The following is a 16,039-nucleotide window of genomic DNA, read 5'->3' on the forward strand; positions in this document are numbered from 1 at the left end:
CTGACCCCTGCCTGCCTGGGGAGAGTCTGAATCATGCATTTCCCAGCACAGGAAGTGGAGCACCAGTTAGACGCAGGCTGTAGAAAACCCCAGGGCACACTTGGGGGGGGGGGACAGGAAATGGGTGTGTGATGGAATGCCATGCCTGCATCCCCTCTACAGTATCTTGCCCAGGGTGACCAGACTCCCAAACTCCCCATCACCAGGAAGACATCACACCCAGAGTGATAGCGTCCACGGGGGTCTGGGCACAGGCGGCCTCTGACATGCCCGTGTGCAGGCCAGGCGCCATCACCCGGCCCCCTCAGGGCTGAGGGCTGCACTGGACTGACTGCAGGGGTCCCCACACACCCTTAGGCTCTTGGAATCCTAGTCCCTGGAAAGCCACTACTTCTGGGGGTTGGGGTTAGGAACATCCCTCCACTGCACTGGGGAGACAGTGCTGGTGCCTCAACTCCCCCAGCCAGGAGGAAGCCATGGGAAACCCCACCCCAGCAGCTGCATGGCCCCCCCGGGCCACTGTCCCCCAGAAAGCACTGGGATGCCGGTGTTATGCTAGCAGCCTGCACTTCCTGGTTAGGCAAGGATGCTGACTGAGTGCTCTGCACCTCATATCACCCCGACTGCTCACAGGAGCCCTAAGAATTCTTAAGGTGCTCCACAAGGCTTTAAGAATAACAAGGAAAACAGTCACACCGTGGGACTGGTAGGCCCAGATTTGGCCACCAGAGGGCGCTGCGTGCTCCTCCCTCGCCAGGCATAGGGAAGAACCAGACTCAGGCTGGACACAGGCTGTGGCTCCCAGGGACCGTGGGGTGGGGGGCGAGGGGGAGGAGTGCAGCTGCTCCCAGGACAGTCAGGCCAAGCAAGCGGGGTCCCGGGGTCCAGGAAGACAACATAAAGGCAGCCCAAGGAAGGAGGTAGCCAAGCCCAGCAGGCCGTGAGAGAGGGGACTCTGAGGTCCAATTCCCGCCCCCAAAAGGGACAGCTGTCGGCCGTGGGCCACACAGCAGGTTAGGGGCAAACTCTGCCCCCCAGTCTCCCGAATCCCCCCATCCTACCCAACCTCTAGACTCAAAGCCAGGAACTGAGCCCGTCTTTCCTGAGCTGGCTCAGATCAGAAACAGGCTCACCCCTGCTCCCGCCCTGATGCTGTAGGCCCAGGCCCAGCCCTCCCCTCCTCCTGCACCTTCCCTGAGCCTGGTATGGAAAGCCCAAACTGCCCCCAACCAGCCACACCCCAGCCCTCTGGGCACTGCCCTGCCTGACACTGCTCTGCCCAGCTGTTTGGTATCTGTCTTCCTGGTCGGACTGTGGTGACTCAAGGTCATAGGTGAAGTCCATGGGTACCCTCCACTTCCCAGGCTCAGGGTAGGTGCTCAAACCATACCTGCTGAAAGAAGAGGTGGATATGTGAGTGGCTAGGAAGAAAGGAGGAAGAGGAAAGAAGAATAGATGAGTGGGTAGATGAATAAATGGGTGGGTGGGTGGGTGGGTGGATGGATAATGGATGATGGGTGGATGGATGGATGGATGGATGGATGATGGGTAGATGGCTGAATGAGTAATGGGTAAATGAATGGATGGGTAATGGGTAGATGGATGAGTAATGAATGGATGGAGGCATGCATGCCTGGATAGATAAATGAATGGATGGATGATAGGTAGATGGATGCATGCATGCATGTATGCATAGATAATAGATAATGGGTGGATGGATGGATGGGTGGATAATGGGTGGATGGATGGGTAATGGGTGGATGGATGGGTAAAGGGTGAATGGATGGATGGATGGATGGATGGATGGATAGGTGAATGGGTAATGGGTGGATGGGTAGATGGATGGATGGATGGATGGATAGATGAGTAATGGGTGGATGGGTGGATGGATGGGTAATGGGTAGATGGATGGGTAATGGATGGATGGATGAATGGATAGATGGGTAATGGGTGAATGGGTGAATGTATGGATAATTGGTAGATGGATGGACAGATGGGCAGCCTTGGTTTCCAGGCAACCCTTGGAGGGACACAGGTATCTCCAAAGAGGTCCTTGGCCTCCCAAGAGGGATGAGGACCAGATTGCCGAGCAGGACAGAGCACTATGCAGCAGGAATTTGAGGGACCGAGCCTGGAGCAGATGGCCTGTGAACACCCAGTGCTGAACAACGATTGAACAAACTCAGCAGCTGCTGCGTGGACACCCGGTACCCAGCAGCCCCGCCTGCAGCTGTGGAGATGCTGTGTCAGGGACTGGGGAAAAACCCAGCTGGACAGAAATTCCATTTCTTCCACTTCAGCACATGGAAATGAAGATTAGTCAGAGCAAGCACGCTCTGGGCTGTGTGCATGACATACCATTTGTGGTGCACGAGGCGATCACACACACACACACACACACACAGAGCACTATGTGATTAGCAGTCAGCGATGAAGGGAAGCCATCCTGGCAGGGACACAGAGCACCCCCCCCCCATGTCCCACAGTTGCCCCCTGCTGCCCCACAGAGGTCATTTGCTTCCTCCTTGCGTTTGGTCCCCTCTTCTCTCCCTGACCCCACATCCTGCACCCCAGACCTGGCTCCACACCCTCCATCCCCCTGGGCTCAGAGGCCAGCTGTGCTGAAGCCATGTGGCTCAGCTCCGAGAATTCCTGACTGGAGTCCTGGAAACCCCTCTTACCCTGGCTGCTCCCCTGCGCAGCCTCACCCATAATGCTCTCCCCATGTGTCTCCGGGAGTCTCTGCTTCTCCCCCTGTCCCACAGGCACCACGTGGCAGCTCCTGGCTGGAGGAGGGGACCTGCAGGTGGACCTGGGCAGGAGGTCGGGGTGCTATGAGGTTTCCTCCCCTGGCCAAGGAGAGAAGTCATTCATCAAACAGAGAAGCTCCAAGTGAAGACTGTGGTGTGCGTGTTCCATAAAGACACAGAAATGCTGGCTGGGTCTACCACGAGTGCCCGGGCTGAGGCTCATGCGGAGGGGGTCAGCGGCCAGCCGCAGGGAGCCTGGGCGATGGGCTGGGCCGGGCTCACGGCACACAGAGGGGCGTACCTGCGCTGGGAACACCAGAGCTTCTCGCTCACCCCAACAATACTTTGTGGTTTTGTTTCTTTTTTCTTTTTTGTCAGTCGTGGGGCTTGAACGCTGGGCCTGGGCGCTGTCCCTCAGCTCTTCAGCTCAAGGGTAGAGCTCTACCACTTGAGCCACAGTGGTTTTCTGGTGGTTTATTGTAGATAAGAGTCTCACAGACTTCCCTGCCCAGGCTGGCTTTGAACCGTGATCCTCAGATCTCAGCCTCCTGAGTAGCTAGGATGACAGGTGGGAGCCACCAGCAGCAGGCACACTTTGTGTTTTCTGAGGGACAATCAGTACGGATTTCCTTGAATTTTGAAAACAGTCTCCCCATCTAGTCTTGTGTCCCTCAATGGGGAAATGCATGCATGCATACACGTGTGTGTGCCAGTCCTGGGGCTTGAATTCAGGACCTGGGTGCTGTCTCTTAGCTTTTTCATTCAAGGCTGGCACCCTACCACTTGAGCCACAGCGCCACTTCTAGCTTTTTGATAGTTAACTGAAGATGAGTCTTGTAGACTTGCCAGCCCAGGCTGAGTTTAAACCTTATCCTCAGAGCTCAGCCTCCTGAGTGGCTAGGATGACAGGCGTGAGCCACCGGCGCCCCACAAGGACACTTTGAAGTTGACATTACAGATAAAGACAGCGTGAGGATCTGAAAAGGCTTAATTTAATCCACCGGCATCCTCCTGCCAATTAAGTGACTAAGTGTCTCTGGCAGGCAGAGCCAGGGCAGGAGGCTCCCTGGGGAACCCGGACTGCTCTCTTCCAGCTGGAGCAGGGCTGACAGGCGGCCTGGGTCAACTGACCCCACACCTGGCCTTCCCCGTCCTTCCCCTCTGAGCCATTTCCTCTAACTCCCCGGAGCCCCGCGGCGCGTGTGGCCCGGGGCTGTGTGGGCGAGCGAGGAGAGCACGTAGGCTTTCCTTACAGCCTTAGATCGAATCTCCGCAGGACCGGGGAAGGTGGGCGGAAGACGAGGACAGAAAGCAGCGGCGTGGCTTTCCCAGAGGACACAGAATCGTTTAATCACGCGGGACAAGCAGGGCAGGGCACAATCACCCGGGGTGCTTGTGTAGCACCCGCTTTCCTGGCGCACGTGGGCCCTGATCCCCTCGTCTGGCCGTGCGGTTCCCTTGGCTGTGAGCACCAGAGACCCCCTCCCCCCATGTCACCTCTACCCCTCTGCCAAAGCACCAAGGGGGTAGAGGCCACCTCGCTGCAGAGAAGGTGGGGCACCTGGGTGGGGAGAAGGGCTGGGGGGGTCACACACCCTATGTTCTGGCTCCCCCAGGACTGTCTTGAAAGTGTGGCTCAGAGGAGGCCCCTAGCTGACCTGAATGTTGCTGGCTTCAGTCCCCAGACCCGCTGAGGGGCTCCGAAGCCTGGCCTGGGGCTGGGGAGGCTTGGGGGCGGGAGCTGCACCCCCTCCCCCGGGCCTTAGCACCTACACAAAGCCCAGACACAAGAGGCCGGGGGAGGCAGGCAGCACCTGGGACGGACATCAGCGCCTGGCACGGGCTGGAAACCCTGGAGAAACAGGTTCAGACCCGCGGATGAGGTCCACCCTGAGAGGGGCAGGGAGGGTCCGAGGAGGGCACCTGCCAGCTGCGTGGTGAGCTAAGACTGGGTTCCACAAGTAACTCCAACTCTCAAGTCCTCTCCAAACAGGACCCACAGTCTGGCCAAGGCCCCTCTGGGGTTTGTCTTAATGAGGGGTATTAGAGAACAGGAATGGGGTACCATCTCCACCTTGGGGACCCTGGGTCCCTAGGGAGTAGTGGGGAAGGAGGGTACCACCTGCCTGAACGCCCCCCCCCCGGAACTCAGACCTCCATGAGAAGGGTTCTGCTGGCTCGGGCTCTGGTCTCAAATCTTCAGTGTGCCCACTGGTGCCTGCCCATCCCCACCCAGGCCAAACAGGGCACTCAGCAAGGGTGGGGCGGGGCATGGCACACAGTGAGCATCAGTGTTTGTTGAATGAAGACATGGACAGGGGGTGAATCAGAGAGAGGGGAGAAGGGAGGGGAGGGGAGGAGGGAGAGGAGCAAAGAAAACAGGGAGAGATGAGGAGAGAATGTGAGGATATGAGAATTCTAGACTATCCAGAGAATTCCAGGATGCTCAGAAAGTTCTAGAATGCTGTGGAAGGGCTAGAATGTGGGGGTAATTCTGGAACCCCCACTCCTCAAGTATGGTCCACAGACCAGTAGCACCACCCAGGCGCAAATATAGAATCCTAGCGTCTGCTCCAGCCAACTTAGCCTCAACGGAGCACAGGTCTGGGCTAGAGGTTTGGGAACATCCTGGAATATTCAGGCCAGAAAGTTTCTAGAAAAAAGGAGAAAGTTTCTAGAAAAAAAGGGGGAGCCACCTGGAATTGGTGGCTCACCCCTATAAACCTAACTACTCAGGAGGTTGAGATCTGAGACCTCCAGTTCAAAGCCAACCCCGGGCAGGAAAATCTATGAGACTCTTATCTCCAATAAACCCCCAGAAAACTGGAAATGGAACTATGGCTCAAAGTGGTAGAGCACTAGCCTTGAGTAACCAAGCTCAGGGCCAGTGCCCAGGCCCTGAGTTCAAGGCTCATCACCAAAAGAAGGAGGAGGAGGAGGGGGGGAGGAGGAAGGGGAGGAGGAGGAAGAAAAATGCCAAAAGAAAAGAGAGGCAGAACAGAAACGGGCTAGGGAAGACAGTGGTGTTGGGGCACCAGAGGGGGAGGCCGGCGGGAGGATGGAGGGGACTGGCCCACAGTGGCGCTCAGTCGTCCTCATCCTCGGGCTTGACCAGGTGGCCGGAGAAGGTGATGTAGACGTCCACATCGTCGCTGTAGATGGCATTGTCGCGCTCGCGCTTGAACAGCCGCACCCACACGCGGTCGCCGGGCGCCAGGGCCAGCATGACGCTCTGGCTCTGCATGATACTGCGGTCGCTGGGCTGCGCGTACAGGATGACCGCCGCCTCCTCGTTGCGCACCACGTGCACGTACGTCTCCTTGAAGTTCCAGCTGTGCACGTTGAGGCTGAAGAAGTACAGGCCTCGCAGGGGGGCCACGAAGCGGCCCGTGGCCATGTCGAAGTGGCCGTCGGGGTTCACGAAGACCGTGTCGAAGAGCAGCGGCTGGAAGCCCTCGCTGCTGTGCAGGGCCGTCCTGCGGCCCACCGAGAAGGCGGAGTAGCGGGTCTGGCACGGCCCGCCCGGGCTGCCCACCTGCCCCTTGGCGCCCTTGGTGCCCTGAGCACCGCGGTCTCCCCGGGGACCCTCTTTACCCAGCTTCCCTGGTGGGCCCTGCAGCCCTCGGTCTCCCTTGTCACCTGTGGGGACACGAAGGGGGGGAGTCGGGATCAGGACAGACACCCAAGCCTGGATTAATGCGGCGATCCATTTACAGAGGCTCCGCCGCTACCAGCCGGCCCGGAAGAGCTGGGGATTATTTAATATTCAGTTATTTATTTTTGTGGGTTGTGGGGCTTGAACTCTGGGCCTGGATGCTGTCTCTGAGCTCTTTTGCTCAAGGCTAGTGCTCTACCACAGCGCCACTTCCGGTTTCCTGGTGGTTTATTGGAGGTAAGAGTTTCCTGGACTTTCCTGCCCAGTCTGCTTTGAATCATGATCCTCAGATCTCAGCCTCCTGAGTAGCTAGGGTGACAGGCGTGAGCCACGGGCGCCCGGCTGGAGCTGGGAATTATTAAGCAGCTACTGCCTACCACATACCACCTCCCCAAATGCCAGGTGATACGGCACCTGCCCAGCAGACAGACAGATACCATCTCTAGGCTTCCAAGGTTGATCCCTTGAACCTGCTTGCGCCACCCCCACCCCACCCCCCGCGCCCCGGCTTCCCTGGAAGGGGCGCACTCTGTGAGCTTTAGCTGGCAACTTCTCTTCTCCAAGGGCCCTGGGCACATGTCCCGCAATACCCCACACCGCCAGCACCCCATGCCCGCCTCCTTAACGCCCTCCTGCCCCCTCTCATCAGCTCAGGGGGTCCACACCTGGTGCACTGCCCACCTCCCTCTGGGAGCGGCTCCGGGGCTTCCTGTCCCCGCTCCTCCTGCCTCCCTCCTGGCACCCCCTGTACCCCCGGCCACCAGCCCGGGTGGGGGAGGACCTCACCCTTCAGGATGGTGATGTTAATGTAGGGCCTGACCTCAGGCAGGACATAGGGGAGGGAGGATGGGGAGGACGGGGACACATCTGCAGCATCCACCAGGCCCTCGAGGTCGTTGGGGTCACAGCACCGTCGGCAGCCTCCAGGATGGCCAGAGGTCACCGCTGAGGTCACGGCGTCCCCAGCCATGGGCTCCTCGGTGGGGACCCCAAACACCGTAAGAGGGAGCAGGAGCACTGCCCACAGGGGACACGGGACGGCCATCCCCATGCTGACCTGGAGCAGGGAAGGAGAGATCCAGTTACACCTCGATGCCGCCTGGCTGCCGGCGCTGTCCCCAAAGGAACCCAGGGAGCAGGGGACCCCAGGGAGCAGACAAGGGGAGCCACGTGAGGGGCGAGCCCCAGATCCCCAAGATTAGTGGCAAGATGGGCTGGGACCGTAGGTCTGCTGCAAAGTCTTTTGAAGCTGAGAGAGACACAGATAGACAGAGAAGACAGATGGCGGGGCGGGGGGGGGGGGGAGAGACAGACAGACAGACAGACAGAGATAGAGACAGGGAGAGACAGAGAAGACATGGGGGGGGTGAGAGAGAGAGAGAGAGAGAGAGAGAGAGAGAGAGAGAGAGAGAGAGAGAGCACCAGTAATGGGGCTTGAGTGCAGGGCCTGGGCTCTGTCCCTGAGCTCAAGGATGGCATTCTACCCCTTGAGCCACAGTTTGACTTCCAGCTTAATCAGAGATTAAGATTTTTTTTTTGGGGGGGGGGTCTGGTTGTGGGGCCTGAACTCTGGGCCTGGGCGCTGTCCCTCAGCTCTTCAGCTCAAGGCTAGCGCTCTACCACTGAGCCAGCTTCCCAGCCCCAGAGAGTAAGCTTATTATTAAGAGTATCTCTGGTTAATCAGAGATAACAGTGGATTACAGGTATGAGCCACCAGCACTCAACACCCTAGCGCAGAGGCCTGGGAAGGAGAAAGCCTCTCTGGAGAGAGGCACAGAAAGGGCAGATGAGACCCCACGGGTCACCAAGGGGTCAGTGACCAGCCCTCCTGCCCTCTCCCCATCCACTGGCTTGTTTTCTGGACACTGCTGAGCATCAGCCTTGGGCAGCGGGCGGAACAGGGACAGCTGGATTCCACAGGCTTGCTGCCAGAAGAGGGGGCAGAGGGGACGCTTGCTCTGGTGTATGGCCACTGTGGTCGGAAGTAATGTCAGGGTTGACGCAAAGAGCCAGGCGGGTGCTGGTTTGAGGGGATCTTTCAGAAGTTGTACTCCATTGTAGATGATGGCAGCAGAAGGCAGGAGAAGGCGCCCCTCCGGGCAGGCAAATGAGAAACAGGGAGGTCCCTGTGAATGGAGCACTCCACAGAACCAGAGGGGTGCAGCTTGTCAAGGCTGATTAGCCCTGCTCACCCCTCAGTTACAAAGCCACACAGCCCAACCTATCCAGACCCAAAGGGCGGGCTCAGAGGGGCTGCCATTGGCAGGTAGTTGTGTCAATCACCCTAGACCCTCCAATCAGTTGTCAAGGTGGTAAATTGGAGCTAAGAGGCAGGACTAGGAAGTCTGGAAATTGGAAAGGATGAGTGTTGGTGAGGATCTGGTTGGCCTTGGCCACAAAGGGGTCCCAGAGCTGGGCAGGAAGTAGCCTGGACACCACGAAGGCGACAGGCCTGGGGTGGGTGGGCAGGAAGCCCAAAGCAAGCCTTTGAGGTGGTGGCAGCCCCGGGAGAACTCGCGCCACAGAGCTATCACAGACTCAGAAACGTAGCTTCTAAACCAGGCTGGTTTTTAACACTTGTGGCATTTCTTTGTTTATTTCCTTTTCGTTCTCCTTTAACACTTAGTTCAAAAATATTTTTCTGTGGTTAATACAAAAAAAGGTAAAATAGTTATTTTCCGAAATGCCACCTACCTCAGCTGAGAGCAACAGAAGTAACTAAAGGGCACAGAGGGGCTGGGTGTTGGAGCATGCCTATAATCCCCACACGAGGAAGAACAGGATTATGAGGTCCAGGCCAGCCTGGGCTCCATAGGGAGACCTTGTGTCAAACTAAGTTAAGCAAAATAAAATCAGGGAATTCAGGAGCCCTAACTCCTCCCTCCATGTCTGGGTGCAGAGAGAGGGGGGTCTGGCCCTGGCTGGTTTCCTGGTTCTGTTTACAAGGCAGTGGCCTTCGATGTGGACTTAGGCTGAGAACTGAGACAGAACTAGGGCTGGTGGTTTTACGTCTCTGGGCTTCCTGCTCCTAGACACAGGATGCCAACAGCTGCTCCTGGCCAGGCTATGTGGGAGGTTAACACACAGAGAAAGTTCCTGACTCGCAGAAGACTATGGAGGGCCTGTCCCTTCCTCTCTGCCTGGCACAGACCTCTTTCCCGGGCCTGCAGGGACGGAAGGCACAGAGCATTTCCCAGACCACGGGCATGGCGTGGGGATATTTCTGTTTCCTCTTGGCCTGGCCTGATGGGAGTCAGAAGCTCAGAGAGACAAATGGGGGCTGGGGACAGGAAGCAGGAAGCTGGCTGCTTTGCCAGGACGGAGCAGCACCCAGCCACTCCAGTCACAGGCCGCTCCCAGAGGTGGGGGCCAGGCAGTGGCCAAGGGGGGGGCATGCCATTGGGGTGACTCTGGGGGTCCCTGCCACCTCCACTGGGTACTGCAGGGAGTCTCTGTCTCCTGGGTGGACCAGGCTGGCAGAGTGGCAGGGGTTCTGCAGGGAGACGGAAGCCAGGAGCAGTAGACAGTGGTGAGGGAAGGGGTCAGAGGGGGAGGGTGCCCAGGAAGAGAAGAGCAGAGGAGAGGAATCCCAGCCCCTGCACCGTGCCACTCACCCTGTGTCCGGCAGCCTCCCTCCGCACAGTGGCTTATGGAGCCTGGGCCTCAGAGCGGCCTCAGGCTCCTTGGCCCATGTCTGCGATAACTCCTGGCCGGCCCAGACCCTCAGGGCTGAGCAGAGCTGGGAGGAGGGATGGAGGGGGAGAGGGAGGAGGGGCCTGCGGGCGCTGAGCTGGCTTCCCACTTCCCTCCTCCCATCCCTCCCTCCAGCGCTGCACAGATAAAGGGAGCCAGGATTTCCTCCACTTAACTCTTTGGTGCTCTGGTGGGGTCGCGCTGGATTCCGTGACTTGGAAACGAGCAGGAAGGGGTCTGAGGCTCCTCCACAGTGTGGACTGGGAGCACTGAGCCGGGACAGCGGGAGTTGGGAGGGGGCGCCAGGGGGTCCCCGAGGCTGCACAGGAAAAGGAAGCAACACTGGAAACGCCCCCAGCCAGGTCCAGCGGGGGGGGGGGGGGGGGGAGGCGGGTCCTGGACCCCCAGCAACAGGACACAGAACTGTCTTCAGGGATTCCTTGCAGTGTAGACGTGGTCCTCCACATTCACAGGAGGGCGACCTGTGTGTCCTGGTTTCGGCATGGCCCTGCCTCAGGTTCTTTCTGGAGGCTGCAGCTCTGTCTCCTGGCTGGCTTCCAGGGACCACAGACCCCAGGAGACAGAGACACAAAGATGGTCCTCCACCACCCTCCCACCCCACTCCCATCGGCTGCCTGGGCCTTTGGTCTCCAGCATCTCACTGTGTAGCCCTGCCTGTCCTCACCTTCCAACCTCAGCCCCCTGAGAGTGGGGATTACAGGCATACACTACCACATCTGGCTCCGAAGAGTGATAATAGGCATTATTTTGACTAGCTCCACCCAGGGACTCACAGTGGGCCACACAGTACTTGGAGAGGAACCCACAGCCTATGGAATGCCAGCATTCACCAGAACTCCCAAGTTTCCCAGATGTACGCTTGGACAGGGGAGGTCCAGCAATATGAGGTATGCTGCACAGCAGCCAGGAATTTAGAAATAGTGCATCCAGAAACATAAGTCTTGCACTTTGTCATAAGCTGCAGTCAAGGAGAAAAAAAACAAAGAGCAAGAGCAGCTTTCTCCATCTGACCTTGCCTGCTGGGCCCAAGCGATCAGTGTGCTCTAAAAGCTGAGAAAGAACATGCGAGGAGCGGTGTGGGGAGGCAGATACTAGAGACAGATACAGGAAAATGACTCTTCTCGGCACCAAATGCTTATGTCAAAGGATAAACACTGTGGCAGGATGCATTCTTTATCTCAAGGATGAACACCAGTGTTCAAATGCGTGGCAGAATGGATGCTTCCCTAAAAAAGACGTCCAGACACGATGGTCATCCATTTATAGTGAGGGTCAGGCTTGGAGCCCCTGAGCCGCAGTGGTAAATGGGTAACACCCAGTGTGATTAAAGCAAAGATAAACGCCTGTCTGTGTGACTTTAAGCCAGGCCCTGCCTTCATCATATAAATACCCTAATGTCAGTGCTCGGTACACTGGAACCTGCCTTGCTTTTTATAACCCACTGTGGCTCCCAAGGCCCTCTCCCCAGCATCCCTTATGTGAAGATTCTGTCCAGAGCAGTTGTGGGGAACATCCTCACTATCTCCCCCCCCCACACAACTATCTAAATTTAAACCATTCGTTTCAGTCAGAGAAGATGGCACTTTAGCGTTTTGACCTACATGTTTGTCCTAATGTATGTATGACTGTTACCATGGACCCTAACTCAATTTGACGTTTCTGTGACACCCTTCCTTTCTCTGACCCGGCTTGGTGGTCCACAGGGTCCCTCTGCAGCTATGATGAAAGGCTGTTCTGGTCTTCCGAGTTCTCTGCCTTCTTTGCTCTCACCTGCTCACTCTCTCCTCACACTCATGACTCAGTTTCCTAACACTGCAGCTGTCCTTCTGAGACTGCCCACACTGTTACAGAATGTACCTCTGCCTTTCTGCTCGTCTGCTTGCTTACTCAATAATGCTCTGCCAAGCTTTATTACCATTGTCACTTGTCCAGAAATTCTCATTCTGTGATTGAAGTCTAGGACCCTAAAAGTCCCAACTCTTATAGAGGGAAGCTTCACAAACCCTCACCTGAATCTGGTGACAAAGCCAGGGGTCAAATCCACATCTGAGACTTCACATGCTAACGTATCCCCTACACACACAGCTGTGCAAGTGTGCGGTGCAGAGCAGCAGCCCCGCCCCCCTCCTTGACCAGGGCCCTCTCTGGCCTTCAGATTCCCCATTGGTTTGGGGGACAGTTAGACCAATAGCAGGCTGGAAAGGCTCCTTAGAGATGACCTAATCGCATTCTTTGTCTGGCCAGCAGGAACACTATGGCCCTCAGAGGCCAACGGTGGCACACAGCACCCTGGAGTCCAAGCTGGGATGCGAGCCACTCTCCCCTGACTTCCAGCTTTGCACTGTACCCTCAAATCAATGTGGTGCTCCCAATTCTATTCTGGGGTACAGGAGCAGACTGAGGGGCTATAGCTGTGGGGCATGTCCCTGTCCCCGGGGCAGCAGTCCTGGGGCGCAGAGCCAGGGCTGCAGGGGGAAAGGGCTGAGTCAGCAGAGCTGGGGGCCAGGCTCTCTGCGGCCTCCGCCCTCCCCAGCCCAGAAAGCCTGGGGCTGACAGGCAATGGGGAGAAAAGATGGATTGGAAGCAGGCTGGAGACACACGGGCTTTGTAGAGCGCTGACTGTGTGCCCGGCACCGTGCCTCCACTACCCTCCACACCCACCCAACAGCCCAGCAACTGAGATCTGGGAGGGAGGAGATGATGCAGCCTCCAGCGCCAGGGCCATTGGCTCCCCCTGGGTCCAGGGCAGCGTGGTGGAGGAACTCGGGGAGGGGGGACTGTTCTGCACCCCATCTCTTCCACCATGTCTGAACATGCCTATATTCGGGTGCCCTCGTGAGGGTGACTGACCTCGCCGGCCAGGTGGCGCAGAGACAAAGCTCCAGCCCTGGGACAAACTTGCCAAAGCACCCATCAGCAAAGCCCGAACTCCAAATGCGAGCCTGATTCCCTATGGACGCCCCTCCAAACGGCCGGACTGAGGTCAGCTTGGTTCAAGGTCACCAGCCAAACCCAAGTCTGCACAAAGGAGGGCGCGCGCGCCACCTGCCGGGGGGAGAGCGAGCATGCGCCTGGGGCCGGGCTCCACGTCACCGCCCCCCGCACTCAGCGGGGCTGGCAGCGACCCGCCACCCCAGCACCCCTCCCGCGCCCCGTCCCGCGGGCACAGCCCCAGCCAGCCCCGGGCCCCCCCCACCCCCCGGCCCAGCCGGGCCCGCGGCCCGGGAACCGCGCGGGGAGCCGGACCCGGCCGAGCGCCCACGACCAGGACCGAGCGGCCGCGTGGATCCGAGCGTGGCCGAGCAGAGCCGAGCCCGGCAGAGCCGGGGCGGAGCTTCCGGAGGCGGAGCCCCTGCGTGGGGCGGGGCCTCCGGAAAGGGGCGGGACTTTTCCAGCGCTGGGCGAGGCCTCCAGCGAGGGGAGGTGCCTGAGGTCCCACAGCGCCCCCTGCTGGACTCAGCGCTGAGCCGGCGGGGCCCAATAGTCAGCGTGGCCCCGTGGCGCGGCCTGCTGGAGGGGGCAGGGCACCAAGCGGGGAGCCTCACTGCGGGCCATGCCGGGGGAAAGGGGCGGGGCATTCCGCTGAAAGGGGCGGGGCTTGCTATTGGAGGGGGGGGGGCGTCGAGCCCCGCATGATGAGCTGCCTATGGGGATTGGAGAGGGGGCAGCTTGGGGGAGGAGCATGCACGGCGGTTTGAAACCATTAGTGGGGGAGGGGCGCAGTCTATCTGGGTATATATAGGCTGCGGCTGGCTCCGAGGCCTGGGGGGAGGTGAGGGAGGCCTGGGGGGAGATCGGAGTCCCCAGTCCCAGCAGGGCAGGGCAAGCCTGAGAGGCCATGAGACCTCCTCGAGGGGTCATTCCGGGCCTCCTCTGGAGGCCATTTGGAGCCTCCTCTAGAAACACCTGTGGAGAGGCGCCTGGGGCAGAGCAGGGCCTGTGGAGAGTGGAGAGGCCTGCGGGAAGAAAGGGAAAGCCTTCCCCTTGGGAGCTTTGGAGGTTTGCAGACCTTCTAATGGGTGGTTTGCAGACCAACTAATGAAGGGGGGGGCTTGGAGGTTTGGTGGTCCAGGTTGCTCTTGGTTGTGGGTATCTAGCCCAGGACAAGGTAGTCTCAAGACCCTTTTCTGGTGTAAATAGTGTAAATATACTTCTTTTGTTCACCTTTCGCTGTGCCTCGATGGATGGTCTCGCTCTCCAGAGGTCCTAAGTCCACCATCTACTGACTAGGAAACAGGCTCTGGATGGCTAGAGCTGGGTTCAAAGCACTCGGAGCTAAGAAGCAGTGGAATTAGGGTGGGCCTGATGGAGGCCAAGGGCCCATCTGCTTCTGCAGCTCTGCATTACTGGGTTGGGTCTGCTAACGTCTCCCCAGGATAGAGCCGTCCATCCTGGTCCTCATACACAGGTGGCAGGAGAGATGACCTGGGTCTGACAGATGGCCCAGCCAAGCCAGCTCAGGACCTGTGATGTGGCAGGGCCCACCGTTCCCATGAGCCAGGACTGACACGTTTGAGAAAGCAGGGAAGAGGCATTGCGAGCTCTGGACAGCCACTTCTCATCCCTCAGTTTACCCACCTGTGTCAACACAATGACAGAGGATATGAGCTGGTGGAATATAAACTGGAACCTAACTAAGTTGTCTGGAACCCTGAAGAACACTGACTGAAGCTGTTAAGAAAGTGAAGTCAGCCCAAGCAGGAAAGCCTGGGAGACTCTTATCTCCAATTAACCATTTAAATGCCAAAAGTGGAGTTGTAGGCCAAGTGACAGAGCGCCAACATGAGTGAGAGAGCTAAAGGGTAGTACCCATGTCCTGCGTTCAAGCCCCGATACTGGTACACATACACAGAAAGGAAATGCGCGTCCACGCACATGTGTGCACACACAGATACACATCTGGTCCCAGCCCAGGACTGGGAAACAGTGTTCTTGCTCCTGCTGCTGGTGTTGGCCTGGGTGACACAGAACAACCATCCCAGGCCTCACTGCCATCCACAGAACTACTGTCAGAACCCAGAAGTTCTTCCATGGCTGTGCTGAGAGCACTGAGCAGGGCTTTGACCACTCCTCATGAGCCTCTAGCAGCAAAAGCTCCCATAGTTGGGAGATCTCAGGGCATTCACACTTGTAAAGAGCTTAGGGGCTGTGCAGATGTTAAAAGAGCCGTGGGAAGTCTGGCCTTTGTGTGTGTGTGTGTGTACTAGGGTTCCTGAGCTCTTTTGCCAAAAGCTGATGCTCTATCCTTTGAGTCACAGCTCCACTTTTGGCTTTTTTGTGTGTGGGAGACTAGGACTGGGCATCTGATGTTTAGTGCTCATTGGCAGACATCCTACCACCTGAGCCATGCCTCTAACCTGAGTTTTGGCTTTGTGATAGCCATTTGAAGATGAGTCTCTCAGGCTTTCCTGCCCTGGCTGGCTTCAGACCACATCCTCATATCTCAGCCTCCTGAGAAGTTAGGATTACAGGTGTGAGCCACCGGTGCCCAGAGGTCCCGTGACTTTTTATAGGGGACACATTTTCCCCAAGGTCTCCACCAGACTCCCCAAGACCCTCACCAGGGCTTCCGCGGCAGGTGGAGCCTTGGCAGGACCACCACCTTGCACACTCTCACGACAGCCCGGGACTCTCACTGCCTTGAGAGTTTTCTTCTGTGAGTGGAGTGCTGAAAAGTTCAGTCTCCCTGTTACTCAGTGGCTTCCATCATCACTCCTAGAGATCTGGAGCCTTGACCTCCCCGGCCCCAGGCCTTGGGGACTCCTTTCTCTGCTTTGGTCTGCAGTCTAGTGGCCATGGGCTGTTGCTTGGTAGCTGCTTCTGAGATACAAGTTCAAGGTGAGGCTTTGAATCTGAGTAATTTGATGACTGGAGAAGATAGGCAGGGTGGTTCACCACCTCTCCTTCCTGGCTTAGGCTT

General features: G+C 57.9%; 1 protein-coding gene across 1 annotated transcript; it reads right to left on the reverse strand.

Annotated features, from left to right (window-relative positions):
- Window positions 1-4,074: 4,074 nt before the first annotated feature.
- C1qtnf6 (C1q and TNF related 6) lies at window positions 4,075-10,141 on the reverse strand. Its single transcript, XM_069999448.1, has 3 exons — window positions 10,020-10,141; window positions 7,192-7,462; window positions 4,075-6,389 (listed from the first exon to the last, which is right to left on the reverse strand). Exons 2-3 carry the CDS (start codon window positions 7,454-7,456, stop codon window positions 5,836-5,838), a joined length of 819 nt encoding a protein of 272 aa, XP_069855549.1. The 5' UTR covers window positions 7,457-7,462; window positions 10,020-10,141; the 3' UTR covers window positions 4,075-5,835.
- Between the last annotated feature and the right edge of the window lie 5,898 nt (window positions 10,142-16,039).

This window comes from Dipodomys merriami, unplaced genomic scaffold (genome assembly GCF_024711535.1).
Source record: "Dipodomys merriami isolate MVZ:Mamm:240054 unplaced genomic scaffold, mDipMer1.0.p SCAF_55, whole genome shotgun sequence".
NCBI classification, from domain to species: Eukaryota; Metazoa; Chordata; class Mammalia; order Rodentia; family Heteromyidae; genus Dipodomys; species Dipodomys merriami.